This window comes from Mauremys mutica, chromosome 3 (genome assembly GCF_020497125.1).
Source record: "Mauremys mutica isolate MM-2020 ecotype Southern chromosome 3, ASM2049712v1, whole genome shotgun sequence".
NCBI classification, from domain to species: Eukaryota; Metazoa; Chordata; order Testudines; family Geoemydidae; genus Mauremys; species Mauremys mutica.
Genome location: NC_059074.1, coordinates 157,484,540 through 157,500,886, shown reverse-complemented (window position 1 = coordinate 157,500,886; position 16,347 = coordinate 157,484,540). Strand labels below are relative to the sequence as shown.

General features: G+C 42.5%; 1 protein-coding gene and 1 long non-coding RNA gene across 2 annotated transcripts; one reads left to right on the top strand and one right to left on the bottom strand.

Annotated features, from left to right (window-relative positions):
- Positions 1 to 1,205: 1,205 nt before the first annotated feature.
- On the bottom strand, positions 1,206 to 14,403 carry SDE2 (SDE2 telomere maintenance homolog). Its single transcript, XM_045011668.1, has 7 exons — positions 14,168 to 14,403; positions 12,463 to 12,580; positions 9,916 to 10,027; positions 9,144 to 9,313; positions 8,034 to 8,145; positions 6,164 to 6,530; positions 1,206 to 2,093 (listed from the first exon to the last, which is right to left on the bottom strand). The coding sequence occupies exons 1-7, from the start codon at positions 14,273 to 14,275 to the stop codon at positions 1,878 to 1,880; spliced, it is 1,203 nt and encodes a 400-aa protein (XP_044867603.1). The 5' UTR covers positions 14,276 to 14,403; the 3' UTR covers positions 1,206 to 1,877.
- On the top strand, positions 11,453 to 14,374 carry LOC123367424. Its single transcript, XR_006578455.1, has 3 exons — positions 11,453 to 11,544; positions 13,004 to 13,278; positions 13,701 to 14,374. It is a non-coding gene; the product is annotated as an uncharacterized LOC123367424 (long non-coding RNA).
- Positions 14,404 to 16,347: the final 1,944 nt, after the last annotated feature.

Below are 16,347 nucleotides of genomic sequence, written 5' to 3'. Positions count from 1 at the left end.
TTTATGGTGTCTTTAAAAAGCGCCCATGCAGCTTGCAGGGATTTCACTTTAGTCCCTGTACCTTTTAACTTCTGTTTAACTAACCCCCTCATTTTTGCATAGTTCCCCCTTTTGAAATTAAATGCCAGTGTTGTGCTGTTGAGGTGTTCTTCCCACCACAGGGATGTTGAATGCTATTGTATTATGGTCACTATTTCCAAGCGGTCCTGCTATAGTTACCTCTTGGACCAGCTACTGCGCTCCACTCAGGATTAAATCTAGAGTTGCCTCTACCCTTGTGGGTTCCTGTACCAGCTGCTCCATGAAGCAGTCATTTAAAGTATCGAGAAATTTTATCTCTGCATTTCGTCCTGAAGTGAAATGTTGCCAGTCAATATGGGGATAATTGAAATCCCCCACTGTTATTGGGTTCTTAATTTTGATAGCCTCTCTAATTTCCCTTAGCATTTCATCATCACTATTACTGTCCTGGTCAGGTGGTCGATAATAGATCCCTAATGTTATATTTTCTGGGAAAGAGGTTACAGCAGCCTTGGCAAGTAGTTCTGCAAGAAGTGTATTCCTGCAGAGGACAGAAACTATCATATTCTGGCTGTAAGTGGATTTCTTGCAGGATCACCAGCAGCTGTGATCAAAGTGTAAGTGCTAGAGGTCAAGATTACCCAGTTCTGTATTAGACACCTGCATGCTGTTTTAGTGATTTCATGCAGCAATTCCACACGTTGACAATCCATTACATAAAGGATCTTTTCTTTGCTTCTACTGGCTCTTTAAGCCGCAGTGAAATAAAAATGGTAAAGAACATATTTCATAGGCAGCAACAGGCAGAAAGACCACTTGTGGGATCTATCCTGCTATCTTTTTATACAAACCTCTACTGAAGACAATGGAAGTTGCACCCATGAATCCATGGCAGCATATGGCCCTTGGCTTTCCACACGTGGCCCCTGTAACTTGGCTGTCACGAGTGGTCCTGCAATCTCCACTATTGTGGAATAAAACATGCTTTAGAATACCCACAATAGTGCTTCATCCAGCTCCCTGGAGAACACACTCTGCTTTTATTAGGAAGACGTCTCATTAAGCTTCAAGCCATTGCTCCACATTGTCTTCCAATTAATTTGCCTCCTTCATGCATATTACTTCAAAAGTATTTATAAGTGATGTATTCTCCTTTTCCCCCTATTCAGAGTCTCTTCTACACCTTCATATATAAAGATTCCTTTATTAAACTGCTTTTCATATGAAGAAAACATATTTACACCAATAAGTCATATCACATACAAAATGGCAATGTTTTCACTTGTATTAGCCTGTTATACTAACGCTTGACAGCACCACCAAGCCAATTCACAAAGAGCGTATTTATCCATATCTAAAGTCATCCATACAACAGTTTTCCCCTTCCCTCAAGACAGATTTCAGTTGTCAAGGCTGAATCATGTTTTAACTAAATTTTCACTATCTGAAGGGTATAGCTGGGCTAACTGGAGATTAAAACTGATTAGTAATCCTATATTAACTCAGTTAGTTTGACTTTTATTTAATTGGGTACTGACAGTGCTGAACATCCATTTCTGGAAAGCACACTCTCTTCTGAGCATCAGTTTCTCCTACCCTCCCAGGACACTGTGTGTGCTGTTAATTATATGATTTAATGTAGCCATTTATAGTTTTAGCTCTCTTTAATACTTAGCACTTACTACTATGCAATTTACTCTGTGTTACGGTAACAACTGATACTTTTATTAAGACCATTAAAAATGGAAATCAGAGTATCTACACACCAAGTGCAAGTGGCAAGTTAGAGTGACAACCGAACAGAAGCTGTTTTTCTGAAGTGTGCAGATATAAACAGATTAACAACAGTATATATTTTATTTTTTTTTCCCTTTAGAGGGCTTTGCAAACAAGGCCGGATCTATCTGGTCTTTAGAGAGACCTCTCACTGAGAAAAGCCTCGCAGCTCTTTCCTGTAAAGTGCCTCCACATTTCAGACCCAGAGCCATCAGTTCGAACTTCAGTGTCTCTAATCCTAGCTCTTCCATCTCAGCAGCAGAGTTGAATGCCAGCAAATCTATTCGTGTAGGCTCCTGCAGAGAGAACATGCAATTAATTCATTGTTTTAACAGATTAACAATATGCTCTTCTTGGCTTATGCTCATTTGGTCTCCAACAAGAATTCATTTTACAGAAGACTACTACTCCAGGCTTATTTGGAAGTCACCCAAACACTTTCAAAGTGTGACAATATAATTAAACATCTATGTAAGTAAGTGGGATATTTTCACAATTAAACTTGAATTCCAGTAATCTAAGGCTCCTTTTTGTGATCTACAGACAACTATATTTCTAAGTTATCCCGCCAAAATACCATAGACCAAATTAGTGGTCAGAGTTTAACAGTCTGTCTGTAAGAGAGGGCTGAACAAACTTGAAATAAAAACAAGTGACCTGTTCTTATCTTCTTGTTCTTTGGAAGAAAGATAAATAATCGCACGAACAGAGAATTCTTAAACACTTAGCAGTTCAACAACCTAGCTTATCCTTCAGTTGCACAGGCCATCCACTACCCAGGACATAAAGCTACAAGCCTTCTTCATTCAGAATATAGCCCAGATGAAATAGTCGCCATGAGTAGCAGGAAAGAGGGTGGGACAGCCTACATTTCTGTTGCAACCACCCTGAAGTTACAAGAACTGCAGACAAAATATTCTCTTTTTATAAGGTGTTTAGGGAAGAGTAAAGTTCTAGGAGTGCATCTTATTTTGACACATAGCATAGCTGACACAAACCATGCCTTAGCTGAAGAAAATTGGCATCTTCAACTTCTAGGAAGATTCAAATCAATGCAATTTATTAGTATCCACTGAACTGAATATGGAATTTGGGACAACTCTTACACCCCTTATTAACAAGCATAGTGCTGTCTATGAAGTATCACGCTGGAGTTAACAAAAGGGACTTAATAATAAACAGTCCCAGTGACTGAAATGAGACCACTCATTTGTCGGCGCAATACCCAGCACTAAGTGTTTACTTAAGAACAGGGTCTGATTCTGTACAGTATTGCACACTGCCAAGCTATGCATACAAAAAAAAAAAGTCACCTGGCTGTGTCTTAGCACCGAGTGGAGCTGTTATGAGGTCTTATTACTATAGTCACTACTTTTACAAAATGTAGTGGGCACCATCATAATATTTGCCAACTGCAAGAAGAATTTACTATGCCATTGGTGAAGTTTCCCGTTCTAAGAGGAGGGAACGCTGCAAATAATGAGGGAAAGATAAAACACTGCAGTGTTGCAAATATCCAGTTTAAGATGGTTCCTACTATGCACTCAAGTGTATACTATAAAGTTTCAGTTAACTGAACTACACCTGTTAAAAACTGAAGTACAGTTTGTGATGGGTTTTCCCCTCATTCAATTGTGTTTGTTCACTTACTTGCCAATTGTCAAGATTCAACTCTTTGGAATGAATGCATCCAAACATATTACTGTGACTAATAAAGACTCTGCAGAGTCTAAGGCTGAAAATCAAGTTTTCATTGGCTAGAAAGCTAATCCAGGCCTCTCACATAGCCGACAAAAATTCAACTAAGTAATATACCATGTCAGTGATGTGACTGAATGAGCTTTCATAAGGGTAGGTCTATACTTACTGCGCGGGTCGACGCGGAGAGTTCGACTTCTCGGAGTTCGAACTATCGCGTCTAATCAAGACGCGATAGTTCGAACTCCCCACGCGCTCTGGTTGACTCCGGAACTCCACCACTGCGAACGGCGGTGGTGGAGTCGACCTTGGAGCCGCGGACTTCGATCCCGCGGCGTCTGGACGGGTGAGTAGCCCGAACTAAGGTACTTCGACTTCAGCTACGCTATTCGCGTAGCTGAAGTCGTGTACCTTAGTTCGACCCCCCCCTTAGTGTAGATCAGGCCTAAGACTCTGAACTTCCCATCTATTAAGGAAATATGAGTAAGCAGGTTACTCCACTGTTGAGATAATGGATTCATTGTTTCCTTTAAATCTGCTCTTCCACCAAGATTTGTAAACTAAGTCACATCTAAGATGGTTTGTCCAAGCACCACACTGAAGTGTTTATATAAGAGAAAACCAAGATAGATGAACTAGTCAATTGGCTTTTGTCTGCTCTAAATAAAAGCGCCAAGTGACTAACTTCTAACTTAAGTTACCTTCAAGGATGAATATTACGGTCAACCTACACTTACAGGTGATGTGACCAAACCTGATACAGGGAGCCGGAAAATCTTTCATCCTACAAAGTAGACTATATTTTCCCAGAGGAAGAACTTTTCACGCAAAGGGGATGATCTTTGGCTACACTTGTGGGAGAGAAGAGAAGACACTCACAAGAAGTGCCTAACTCCTTCAGGACAGAGAGAGAACAAATAGTTGAGAGCAGTTAGACATGGATAGCCAGGTCCTAGCATGTTTAGGGCTATCTCAGAGATTAACATTCCCCCATGACCTATCACTCCAGTTACAATCTGAAGCATTACTGCTTTGGTTCCAGTGCTGAACTCACCGGGGTTTTGTGATACGTGTCAGTGGAGGACCCTCTCTGGTATTAGTTTCCATTAGAACTAGTACATGGCTACATTTAGTCCATAGTGCAGGATGCATCTTTCATTGACCTTCCTCCTGTCCTAACCAGTGGGATTTTTCAGTTGAGTGAAGGTGATGGCTTCAGGGTAATATTGTATTCAAGATAATTAAGTGGTCTCAAGACACTAGTATAATGATCACTTAACGTCACCTCACCAATAGATATATGGACCACATGATACTGAGGCAATATAGCCAGTTAGGGAGCATTCTAGTTAACCATCCCCTGCAGGAGCCCAGGCGCACTAGTAGGTTTTTTATGAATACTTCTACTGAATGAATAGCCATACAAAAGGCAAACCAAAGCCCACTATACACTTCCATACTCATCAGATGTTTAGAGGCAAACCCCTTCTGACAGGTAAGTGTATTCTAAACAAACATGATAGCAGTTAACAGGATTTTTATGTTTGATATATTTTGGATCTCTTCTAGATCAATTTACAATAGCAGAGATGCATTGTTCATTCTGTGTTTATTGTGCTTCCCTGATGACAGTCCAGTGTACTTACTCCTCAATTAAAAGAGCCCAGGCTACTTAGATGTGGAGTAGATTAGAGAAGGAAAGTTTCTTTTCTAAATATCCTACATTTCCCAAGAGCTAAAGAACACAATGCAGTAAGCCAAAAAACGGATTTGATAATTTATCATACTGGAATTCTTGCCTCAAGAATTCTGGTCTCTCTTTGATCCTTGCCTCTGACCGCAGAACAAGACTCTTGCACACCGATCATAAGAGAATCTAGCACAGGGATCTCAAACTCAAATCACCACGAGGGCCACATGAAGACTAGCACATTGGCTCAAGGGCCACATCATATAAAAAGGTACAAAAGCCACCCCCACTCCACCCCTTCCATGAGGCCCCACCCCTGCCCTGCCTCTTCCCACTCCTTCCCCACCCCCATTCCAAGCCCTTCCCCCAAGTCCCCACCCTAATTCCCGCCCCCTCCCTGCCCCTATTCCAACCCCTTCCCCGCCCCTGCCCTGCCTCCTTCCCTGAGCGTGCAGCTCCCCGCTCCTCCCCCCTGGAAAGTGCTAAGTGCCGCCAAACAGCTGTTTGGCGGCGAGAAGCGCCTGGAAGTAGGCAGAGGAGCAGAGACGCCGCATGCTGGAGGGGAATGGGGGGGATGGCGGCCGCAGGAAATAACTTTGGGGGGGCACACAGGGAGCTTGGCAGGCCGCAGCAAATAACACCGTGGGCCGGACGCGTGGTGGAGACCCCCTGATCTAGCATATCTAAGCCAATTTGTTTTAAAGTAGTACATGCAGTGACTTGGGAATTGGTTTGAGCTGCTATAAGGAGCTATTTAGAGCCCCGAGTGAGCATTCTTTAGAAATGCGAATTATCGTGAGAACCATCAAGGCAAGTTAATTTTTAGACTCAACTACTTTGGCCGGGTCCCTTTATGTCAGTTAGGAAGGTGATTCACTAACTGGATGATAGAAAACGTGGTCCAAAGATAGATGATGGGCAGTGAGGAAAAAGAAGCAATAGGTCCATCTCTTGACATTCAAATTTAGTACTGCTTACTGTGCTCTGCAACTGGCTTGTTTCCTGCTGAGTAGCTGAAACAGTTTCTTGCTCCCCATCCTTCAGGGTCTTCGCTGCTTCATTTTTTTCATCAGCTGCTGGAGTTTCAGTCTGAGCACCTGCAGGCACCTTCTCTGGTAGATCTTTTCCAAGATCTTCTGGTTGTTCCTGCGATTTCTCAGTAGCATTGGAGGTTGAACTGCATCCGATGGAATCCTCTGAGCTACTGGGCCACTCACTCGTGAGTTCAGTCTTTTCAACATGGCTGCCAGTTGATTGCCAACTACCTTCTGCCATGCTAGGAGAATCATCTTCACTATCACCATCACCAGAGCTCTCGGGATCTGACAGTCCCTCCACACCCATCCTGTCACAAACAACACTTTTTAATTACAATTTTTTAACCAGAGTCACTTTCCCCTTCACGTGCCCCAAAGGGGTCACTGTACTAGCCTAGCAAAGGAGGACTAGACTGGATTGTCTCCAGACCAATTTAATTCCTGCACTCAAAAGGGTAGAAGTCACTGTTACTATATATAACTCCACGCAGTCCCTCAGGAGCCAGATACACTTTCTGAAGCACTCCTAGAAAAGAATGAGCCCAATCTACTACTGCCACGTGGCAGACCTTTAGCCACATGAGCATCTTTACTATGTCTAATCGTTTTAAATAGTAGAATTCAAAAACTCATTTTGTTAAAAGAACAGAACAATTTAGGATTCTCCCACTGTTTTCTCTATGAAGGATGAATAAACTGGAGTGTGAGAAGATTAAAGGGGTCAAAAAAGTCTTCAAGTTACATAAGGTAGGAAAGGTTGAGCCCAGTTTAATTATCCAGATGAACAGTGATGAGGGAAGGGCGCAGGAGGCAGCAGGGCATGAACTAGTACAGTAACTCCTCACTTAACATTGTAGTTATGTTTTTGAAAAATGAAACTTTAAGCGAAACTATGTTAAGCAAATCCAATTTTCCCATAAGAATTAATGTAAATGGGGGTGTGTGGTGGCCTAGGTTCCAGGGAATTTTTTTTTCCACCAGACAAAAGACGTTATATACATATATAGTATAAGTTTTAAACAATTTTAAACAATGTAATACCGTACTCAGCAATGATGATTGTGAAGCTTGGTTGAGGTGGTGGAGTCAGAGGGTGAATCATTCGGCTGCTCCTTTTGCTGTTCTTTCCGAAGTGCCGGGAGTGCTCAACTCCAGGCCTGCCCCCACTCCATCCCTTGCCCCAAGGCCCCTGCCCCGCCTCTTCCTGCCCCTGCTCCACCCCCTCCCTACCCCGAGCATGCTGTGTCCTCGCTCTTCCCCCGTCCCCCCCCCCGGTCTCCTGAACGCCAGGAAACAGCTGATTGCTGCAGGCAGGAGGCGTGGGGAGGGAGGGGGAAGTTGCTGATCTGCAGGGCCAACAGCAGGTGGTAGGTGCTGGGTGGTGCTGGAAGGGAGCTGATAGGGGGGCTGCCAGCCCACTCTGGTTCCAAGCCAACACGGCCAAATGGCTTGGAACCAGAGTGGGCTGGCTATAAGCAAACATAGCGCAACTTTAAATGAGTATGTTCTCTAATAGATCATTGACGAAACAACATTAACCGGGATGATGTTAAGTGAGGTGCAATTGTATGAGGGAAAGATGAGAGGGGTCAAAGCCCCTTCAGATTAAATTTCCTTGGTGCCTGTACAATGGCGGTAGCACTGTTCCTGGGAGTGCTCAGCTGTCTGACTTTTACTGGTGATTAGTTAAAATAGTATTTAATTTCATTTTTAAATCTGTACCAGTGGTACAAAAAGTGATCATTTCCCCTTGGTAATTATCTATTGCTTTTCTTATTCTTTACAAAGCTTGTTTAAGCCATAACACTTACCAAAAACATTGTCTTTTCCTAAATTTTTCTCCACTCTTTTCAGACTCAATTGGGCGCTTCCGACAATCACTGGTTTCTGGAGATACCATCTTACTGGAAGAGGCCTGCATTCCTTCAAAGCAAAGTTAAAAGTTTAGTACCTTTGCAGATTTATTCTACTGTTAGGTTGTTATGCGATTACCAAGTCCATATAAGAAGATTTTAAAGCTCCAAATAGCTGATCAAGGAGAACTCTATGGTTCCAGTTACTTTCCATAAATGTGTGAGCTGTCTTTCTTTAGTATTCATGGAAGGTGCTGGACTGAGAGCCTTGGAGGGTGAAGTCTTCCACATAAACTCAGAACAGGCATAATGTGGGCAGCAAAAGCTTCCCCACATGAGTAGAGCGTCAACCCTGTACTGGAGAGAGCCCTTCTTGTGCCCCTGCTGAACCTCCCAACAGGGTAACAATCAGTGGATAAACAAAGTAACTGCAAAGGACACTTGTGTAATCAAGATATTTTATTAGATTATATTCAATTTCTAAACTCTCCATAAAATGTGTTAACCTATGATCTTTTTACTACAAAAAAGTTTACATATAATTCTTACTAAGCTCCTATCAGCATCTTCAAAGAGTTCTTGATGGCACTGCTGCTAACCTGGGACTCATGTAGCCTACCTGTAGATTACCTTGGTGTAAAATGATACATCATTTGTATCTGTGTTGCAACTTTTGTATAATATTCCAATTAATTTTATTCAAAGGAGGAAAACCTAGTTCTATTGGTTTTCATCAGAAGTAGGGCTGTTGATCAATCACACTTAACTCACGCGATTAACTCAAAATTCATCGTGATTAAAAAAAATTAATTGTGATTAAATGACACTATTAAACTATAGAATACCAATTGACATTTATTAAATACTTTTGGATGTTTTTCTACATTTTCAAATATATCAATTTCAATTACAATACAGAATACAAAGCCCACAATATTTAAGATCAGTAACAATTTCTCAAATAGTGTTCATTCAAACGGACATATTTTAATAAAATATGATTGAAAACAGTCCTATGTTGACTGATAACGGTTATTTTAAGGTGTCATTCCAAGTGCTCAGTAGTACCTTTAAGGACTGAATCCTCTAGGCGCTCAGCCATCTCGTGACACTGTTGCTGGTAGTCTGGATTAGTGAAAAAGTGCTTTGGTTCTGCAAGTTTACGCTGCAGCCTTTCCAGGCGTCTCTGTTCTTTTTCTGCTTCTCGCTCTGCTTGCTGCTTCACCCACTCAGCCATTCTGCAGAGGAAAAAAAAAAAAGTCCAGGAAATAGGAACCAGTCAGTCATTTTAATCTAACAATGATTATTGCTCTGAAGTTACAGAACACTGTCACCCACTGATGGGGACAGAAAAAGGAAGAGGACAGGAAATAAGTGAGTTAGTCATAAAAAAGCTGCACCCTGCAGCAACTCATGGAAATTTCACTACAGGAGGGAGAAGTGTTTATTTATGCAAGATAGACTAATGATGGGCTCCACAGCTCTCTGGCCTGCAGCTACAGGGTAGTGTGCTTTGAGGATCCTATAATTTTTCTTTTGTTTGAGAACATTCTTCTACCCCCTGAGAAACACTTACAAGAGGTGCAGACAAGCATGTCACAAACAGGTTGCAGTATGGTCACCTTTAATTTGCACTAGCTATATACTCTTCAAGCAGACAGTGACTCCTCCTGGCTTCTATCCATATTGTGCTAAGGATTTCAAAGAGCTAAAAGCTCCTTCTAATATCCATAAAGTTTCATTATTCTGACTATAACAGCCTCTCATTTGACCTCTTCTAACAATGAAAGATAGGTTACTGTATTTTATAATGATATTTCTGAGAAAGTAAATGCCTCACGCTTTTTCGTGGTTAACGTCTCGTAGTCTCCTTCCACTAAGATCTCGGCAAGCCTCTCGATTCGTTGTCTTTTCAATTTGAGCACCAAGTGCTCGGAGCATAGATCCAAAACCTGAAAAGTTACCAGAAGTCAGCTACAAAGTTGTAATAGGGAGATCTACAGGATCAGGATCATTACAGTTTTTAAAAATAGCTCTTCCCCTTCCTCCCCACATCCCAGTAATAGAGATCAAGGTAATGAGACATCATATACTAGAGAAAAAAATCTTGTTAGTCCCACCATTAGTGAAGAAAGAGATACTGAAAGTGTAGCGACTTGCTTTCTCTCAGAATAACTGAGGCCAAAGATGACTATTTAACAGATACAATGCGATAAATTATATTATTGAGCTGAATGTCTCAAACATCAAGTCAAAGAGAGGCATTCAAGGTATAACTAAGTTTAAACTATCTTTTAATTTTAGCTCTCCTGAAGTCATGCCAGCTGGATTCCTGAGCTACTGATATCCCTATAAGATGTATTCCTGATACTACAGGCTACTGGAGTCCTCTAGCACAGTGATTCTCAATCTTTTCCATATCATGAACACTTGAGCCTCCTCTCCCATCTATCCAGGGGAGACCCAATCTACCCAATGGGACCATTATCATGACCCCCATATATTGAGGACACCTGCAAAGGGGCTGGGGAAATGATTTTTGTAGGCTATAGCCTGGATTTTGCAGAGTGCCAACAAAAAATAATTGCCCAAGAGAGGTAGTCACATAAAGCAATGTGATCTGGTGGAAACCCAGTAATGTTAGAGTGCTACTTACACCTCTGCCACTTCTTGCTCTTGTCATGTCACTTAACTTCTGTCTCAATCCCACCCGCTCACCAGTTACGGATAATACTTACCTAACTACTGTGAAGAAACACAGTGAGGATTAATGTCAGCACAGAGCTTTAAAATACTATGCAAGTGCCATTTATTACACTATTCTTTAACTACAAGTTGAACAAAACTGTACTAGAATCCTTGAAGATCCTTTAAAGCAGCCCTGAAAAAAATGCCACGGAAATTTACCAGGCCCATACAATAAGAGAGTCACCTATTCACTCCCCTATTAAAACAAACTATTGCCATAGGTGAATAGAATTTTGCAAAGCTTTATTCCAAACAGACACTTGAGGAAGTTGCTTATATACAGGTTTCATTGGATTTTATATTCTTTAAAAAAAAAAAAAAGGAGAGCGAGAGCTATTTTCTAAACCTAGGCCCAATTCTGCTCCTATTGAAGTCAAGGGCAATGCTCCCAAGCCCTAACATAAACTTTTCAGTTTCTCTGTGACTGTCTGATTTTGAGCCCAAAGGGACCATTAAGCAGGCCTTCAAGACTGAGTGCCTTGTTTTACCCCACATTTTCATTTTAAAACTCAAACAGAAGTACTTGACAAGGCCAACGGTATGATTTTGACAAATACTATTTAGTTGACTAGGCCCCGCAGGGCTCCAATGGCAACTGTGACATCACAGAATGATGCATGCTAGATTGTCACAGTAGAGTAGAAGCTGGTAGGCATGACAGTGGGTGTTTGGAAGGTATAAACAGATGTCAGCAGCCAGTTGTCTTCGGGGGATTAAAAAGGTCACAGAAGCAGTATTTACTTTCATTCTGCCTGATTCTATAAACACGGTGTAGCGAGCTGGACCAGAATTCTAAAGGAAGCCCCCTTGATTTCTGTGCCCTGCAGATAGGAAACGCTGGGGAACTTTACTGAACATTTTATTATGACTGCATTGATCTATCAAATATGAAAATATAATTAGTCCAGTAACCTGCTTAACTTTGTTATTAAATTCAGTTTTATAATCTGCCTACATTTCAGTGTTTCAGAGCGGTGCATATCTTTGTATTGATGATACACAATATATTTAATGCAGTTATTGAGAGGGAAATGGGTTGTTCTGGCAGCTGAGCAGTAGGCAGCTGGGTCTTTTGAAACCTAACCGTCTGGGAGGCAATTTGAGTTTGTGCGATAAACACATTATAGTTGAATCTTTCACTGATAATTACTTTTTAGCAGAAACAGTTTATTTTGACATTTAAATGGTCAAGTTTAGGTTTCACAGGTACAATTTCAGATTGTCTGCACTGCAGACTCAGGAAACCAACACTGCATCAGTTACACTCACTTCACATGTTTATGATCATAAAGGTTTTTTTTTTTTAAATGAAAGCTTGAATTCTGGAGCAGGACTGGATGGCAAGTGGTAGATTCTGTGATGAGCTTTATGGCCATGAAATCTTAGAATGAGGGGGTTCTGGCTATCAAGGATTTTTCTGACTCACAAGTTTACTGTGGAATAAAATAAGCTAAGAACCTCCAAAGGTCATGGTTTAGGGTGAACTTTTCAAAAACATCCAAGTGACTGAGGAGCCTAACGCCTGTTGATTTTCATTTAAATTTAGTTTCTCAAATCCCTTGGGAGCTTCTGAAATTTTACCCCTAGACTCTAATACATAAAACATTTGACAGTCCCCCATGCAGCATCAGCAACTAACCTCCTTTTCCACCATAAAGTCTTGGCTCCAGACTATAAACAACTCCATCCTGTAGCAAGTCTTCAGTATTAACCAGTCGTCCATTACATTTCACATAGAAACTGTCCTCAGGAATGCCCTAGAAACAAAAACATTCAGTCTATAAAAACGGATTTTGATCAGTCTGAGTAATCCATTTTAAAACAATAAAAGGAGAATAGGCTTTTTACCTCCTTTTAAATAAGAAATTAAAAACAAAGAAGAAGCTTTCTAAGACCCCCCCAATCATTCACTGAATATGTATAACCTTAAAAATTACAAATATATTTTTAAATAAAGTTATGGGTAACTCACTTGATGAACTGAAATTAAAGTATAAAGCGTAGGGTATATTTTCAATTCAAGTTATTAATGAAGGTTAAAGGTGCTTACAGAGTAGTTTACATTCACCTACAAATGGATTCCACTGTTAAAATGCACTTTATATCACTTACTAGAGGTGCTTAAACTTTGTATTAGCCAAAAAATAAAATAAGCACTTCCTCTTCTTGCACTCATCTAGGGCAATCAGAGGAAAGAAAGAAGATACCCACAACCCCAGGATGTCAAATTTTTTCTAGTGCATTGTCAGCTCCTCCAATAATTGTAGGAAGAAGAGATCAGAGATTCCTGACTCCCTGCATGGCAAGTGGGCAGAGCATGTCTGATGCAGCTGGCCAGAAAGAGTGAAAGATTTCACTGCTGTCACCTGCAGATGTTGGGAGTGCAAGCCTGGCTGTTCTCCCTAAGGCTGTGAAGGTGGAAGAGGATACACAACTGGCTTTTTTTTTTAAGAAGGTAGCCTTTGGCTATGGCAAGCCATCATTTGTAATTGCGAGAAATAATGTTCTTATATTTATGGCACCAGATGTGGACTCAAGAGATCTGGGCTCAGTTCCTTACTCTGCCACAGATTTCCTGTGCGACTTTAGGCACATCACATAATATCTTGTGTCTCAGTTCCTCACCTTTCCCTCATCTCTCTTGCTATTTAGACTGTACACTCTTAAGAGAAAGAAGATTGCTCTTATGCATTTGTACAATATTTGGCACAAAGGGGCACCAATCTCTGCTGGGGCCACTAAATGCTACTGCACTAAGATATTGTTTTGTACATATTAAGAAAAACATAATAATCAACAGGACCCTACTAGAGTTTTTAAAGAATCAGTTCCTCATTTATTTGCCAAGACCCCAAACCAGAGTCTCTTCTATTATAGTTTCAGGATGTCACTGACGCTTCAACAGCCCAAGAAGCTGCAAGGATGGGGACTGCTGATATTTCAGTGATCACCGCAACGACTGAAGATTTAGAGGGGGAGGGACAGGTCTTCAAGCTCACGTCTTCGCTGGTAAAGAGGTTTTCTAGTTTGTCAAACAAAAGCAAACGCTCCAGTAGCGGGACACTCGATCCTAGCCCACACAGACACACACACCGGCAGGGCTTGTAGCGAAGAGAACGATCCATGAGCAGGCCCAAGACACCGGGCAGGACAACGGTGGAATCTTAGGGACCAAATCAACATCACCTTCCTCCTCCTCGCCCCCTCCCGCGGGGGCTCCCCTGCCGGCCCCCCAGAGCGCCGGGCGGGGGGGGGGGCTCCCCCAGCTGCCGCCCCACCCCCACTGCCCCGGGTGACACTGGCCCCCAGAGCAGGGCCGCCCCCAGCTGCCCTCCCGCGCCTACCTGTGCCCGGCAGCGAATGCGGAGCCAGTCCCGCACCGACCCGCCCCCGGGGGGCAGCGGCACTAGCTGCGCTCGAGAAGCGTCCGGGTCCCGCACCAGCAGCGCCATCTTCCCCCGCTCAGCAGCCCCGGCCCAGGCGAGACGGGAAGCGCCGCCGGGCAGGCAGCGGGCAGGGCGCACACTGATGACGCAGGGAAGCCAACCCGGAAGCTGGGCTCCCGTCACGTGGCGGGAAGGGCGCTGCTCGTGGGTGGCAGCGGGAGAGGCAGGTCTGGAGAAGACCGATAAAGAAGGGCGGGGGCTGCCGGGGCGGAGCTGCGGGGCAGCCAGAAGAGGCCGCCCGTGGGTCGCCTCCTCCTGGGCCCGGCCTGCAGAGGAGGCTGCAGTAGCTTTTGCTCTGCTCCCTCTGCAGCCTTTGCGGTCCCGTAACTACAAAGCAGCCGCCTGTGTCGGACTGAAATCTCACCCCCAGGCCATCATGTGAACTGGGAGCTTTTTCTTCTTGTGGCTGATGTAGCTTTGAAGCCCCATGGTATATTTACCTACAAAGTGATCGATACACCAGCAGGATTTCAGTGCAACTATCTGTAATCTCCAGTGTGTCCTTGCCTTACTATCTAGGTACTTAGGCCAACTTTTTCAGGCTTTGAATCCTAAAATTAGGCATTGAAACCAGAAATTTGCAACATAAATACATGCTTAAAACTCCCAAGTGACTAATGTAGGCACCTAAATATGGATTTAGGAGGAGACTTTCAAAAGACCCTATAGGGGTTAAGAAGCAAAAATGCCAATGGGATTTGTGCTCCTAGGTCCCTCAGGTGTTTTTGAAAATGTCCCCCTTAATTACTTGAGTGTAGGCACACAGTTGAAAATTTTGGCCTGAGTATTTAGGCCAAAACAAAGAGCTCTAAAGAGCTCACAATCAAAAAATGAACACCTAGCACAGAGGGCCTCTCTTAATTGCTTCTACATTAGGAAAATTAGGCCACATAATTCTCCACCAGTGTAACTCCATTAGTTGTAGTCATGGTGAAGGCTGGAGTGAAGAGAGGACTCTGCTGCCAACTCATCTTCCTCACGAGTCTTGCAATATTGAGTATTTTACTTGAAGTCTCAGATTCTAGAATTGTGATTGTGTAAGATTCTCAGCTTTCACTAAAAAAGTAAGTTTCTGCTACACCTTATGGTTGAAGAAACAGTTTAAAAACACGAACCCTAAAGGGTCAACAGTCAAAAAGCAAATAAAAAGAACCCCCCAAATCATTACTTTTTAAAATCTCATGGTTTTTTTTGCACTTGAGTCACAATTTTTGAACACTTGAAATTGGCAATACCAAGGCATTTTTAACCACCATGTTGGTAGTGGCAAAAATGTCCACCCCCTGGATTGGTGAAGAATTGCAGATCCCAATATTCTTTGTGTAGTCCAGGAATTTATACTAGGTGTGAAACCATGTTAGCCATGAAAACATGTTAAATGTAGCTTCCTGGGGTAGTAAGCCTAACCCCATCAGAAAAGGTGCCAGAGTATAATTTGTAGAATGGTTTGGAGTATGCTGGCTACAGAAACCACTTAAGGTGTTACCTTCTTTTAATACCTTTCTTGCACAAACAATATTAAAAATGGTTTTAACATGGTTTCCTTAAGCACCAGTTCAGTTCCTTTGGAGGTAGCAATGGTAGTAGAGCTACTAAGGGCTAGCTGCTGACATTTTTACCTCTGTCATCTAATCCTGCTCAAAGCAGGTGTAGATCATAAGGTAGTTAAAATGCCACTGGCTAGTCCATGATGCAATGGTGGCCAGTCCACACTAGTAGTCCCACTGTTGTTGTGTCACTGATGAGGGGTCTGCACTGGCGGTAGTGCAGTGGTTTAACCGCAATATTGAAAGGCACTGAGATACTGTAGTGATGGGAGCAATAAGAACCTATATGGAACAGAACAGGGGGAAATTTAGCAAGGAAGCTCACTGTAGTCAAAGATTAATGGAAGTTCCCTTGTAAGCATAACTTGGCAAAGTATCAAACCACATTTCCAGCATTCTCTGAATGTCCCAACCGTGATGTTTAAAGGGCCAGTCTCACACTTCATTCTGATTGTAACTTCAGTGGGTGCTCCAGGAATTCATGAGTGAGCCAGAAGTCAGGCTTCTATCACTGTTTTTGTGATTTAAAGT

Excerpts from the sequence above, each read along its gene's own strand:
- SDE2 (XM_045011668.1), bottom strand. The coding sequence starts at position 14,275 with ATGGCGCTGCTGGTGCGGGACCCGGACGCTTCTCGAGCGCAGCTAGTG. Across the intron at positions 10,028-12,462 it reads ACTTTATGGTGGAAAAGGAG|GTTTTGGATCTATGCTCCGA; the intron begins GTTAGTTGCTGA and ends GTAACTTTTCAG. Across the intron at positions 9,314-9,915 it reads GACGTTAACCACGAAAAAGC|AATGGCTGAGTGGGTGAAGC; the intron begins GTGAGGCATTTA and ends TTTCCTCTGCAG.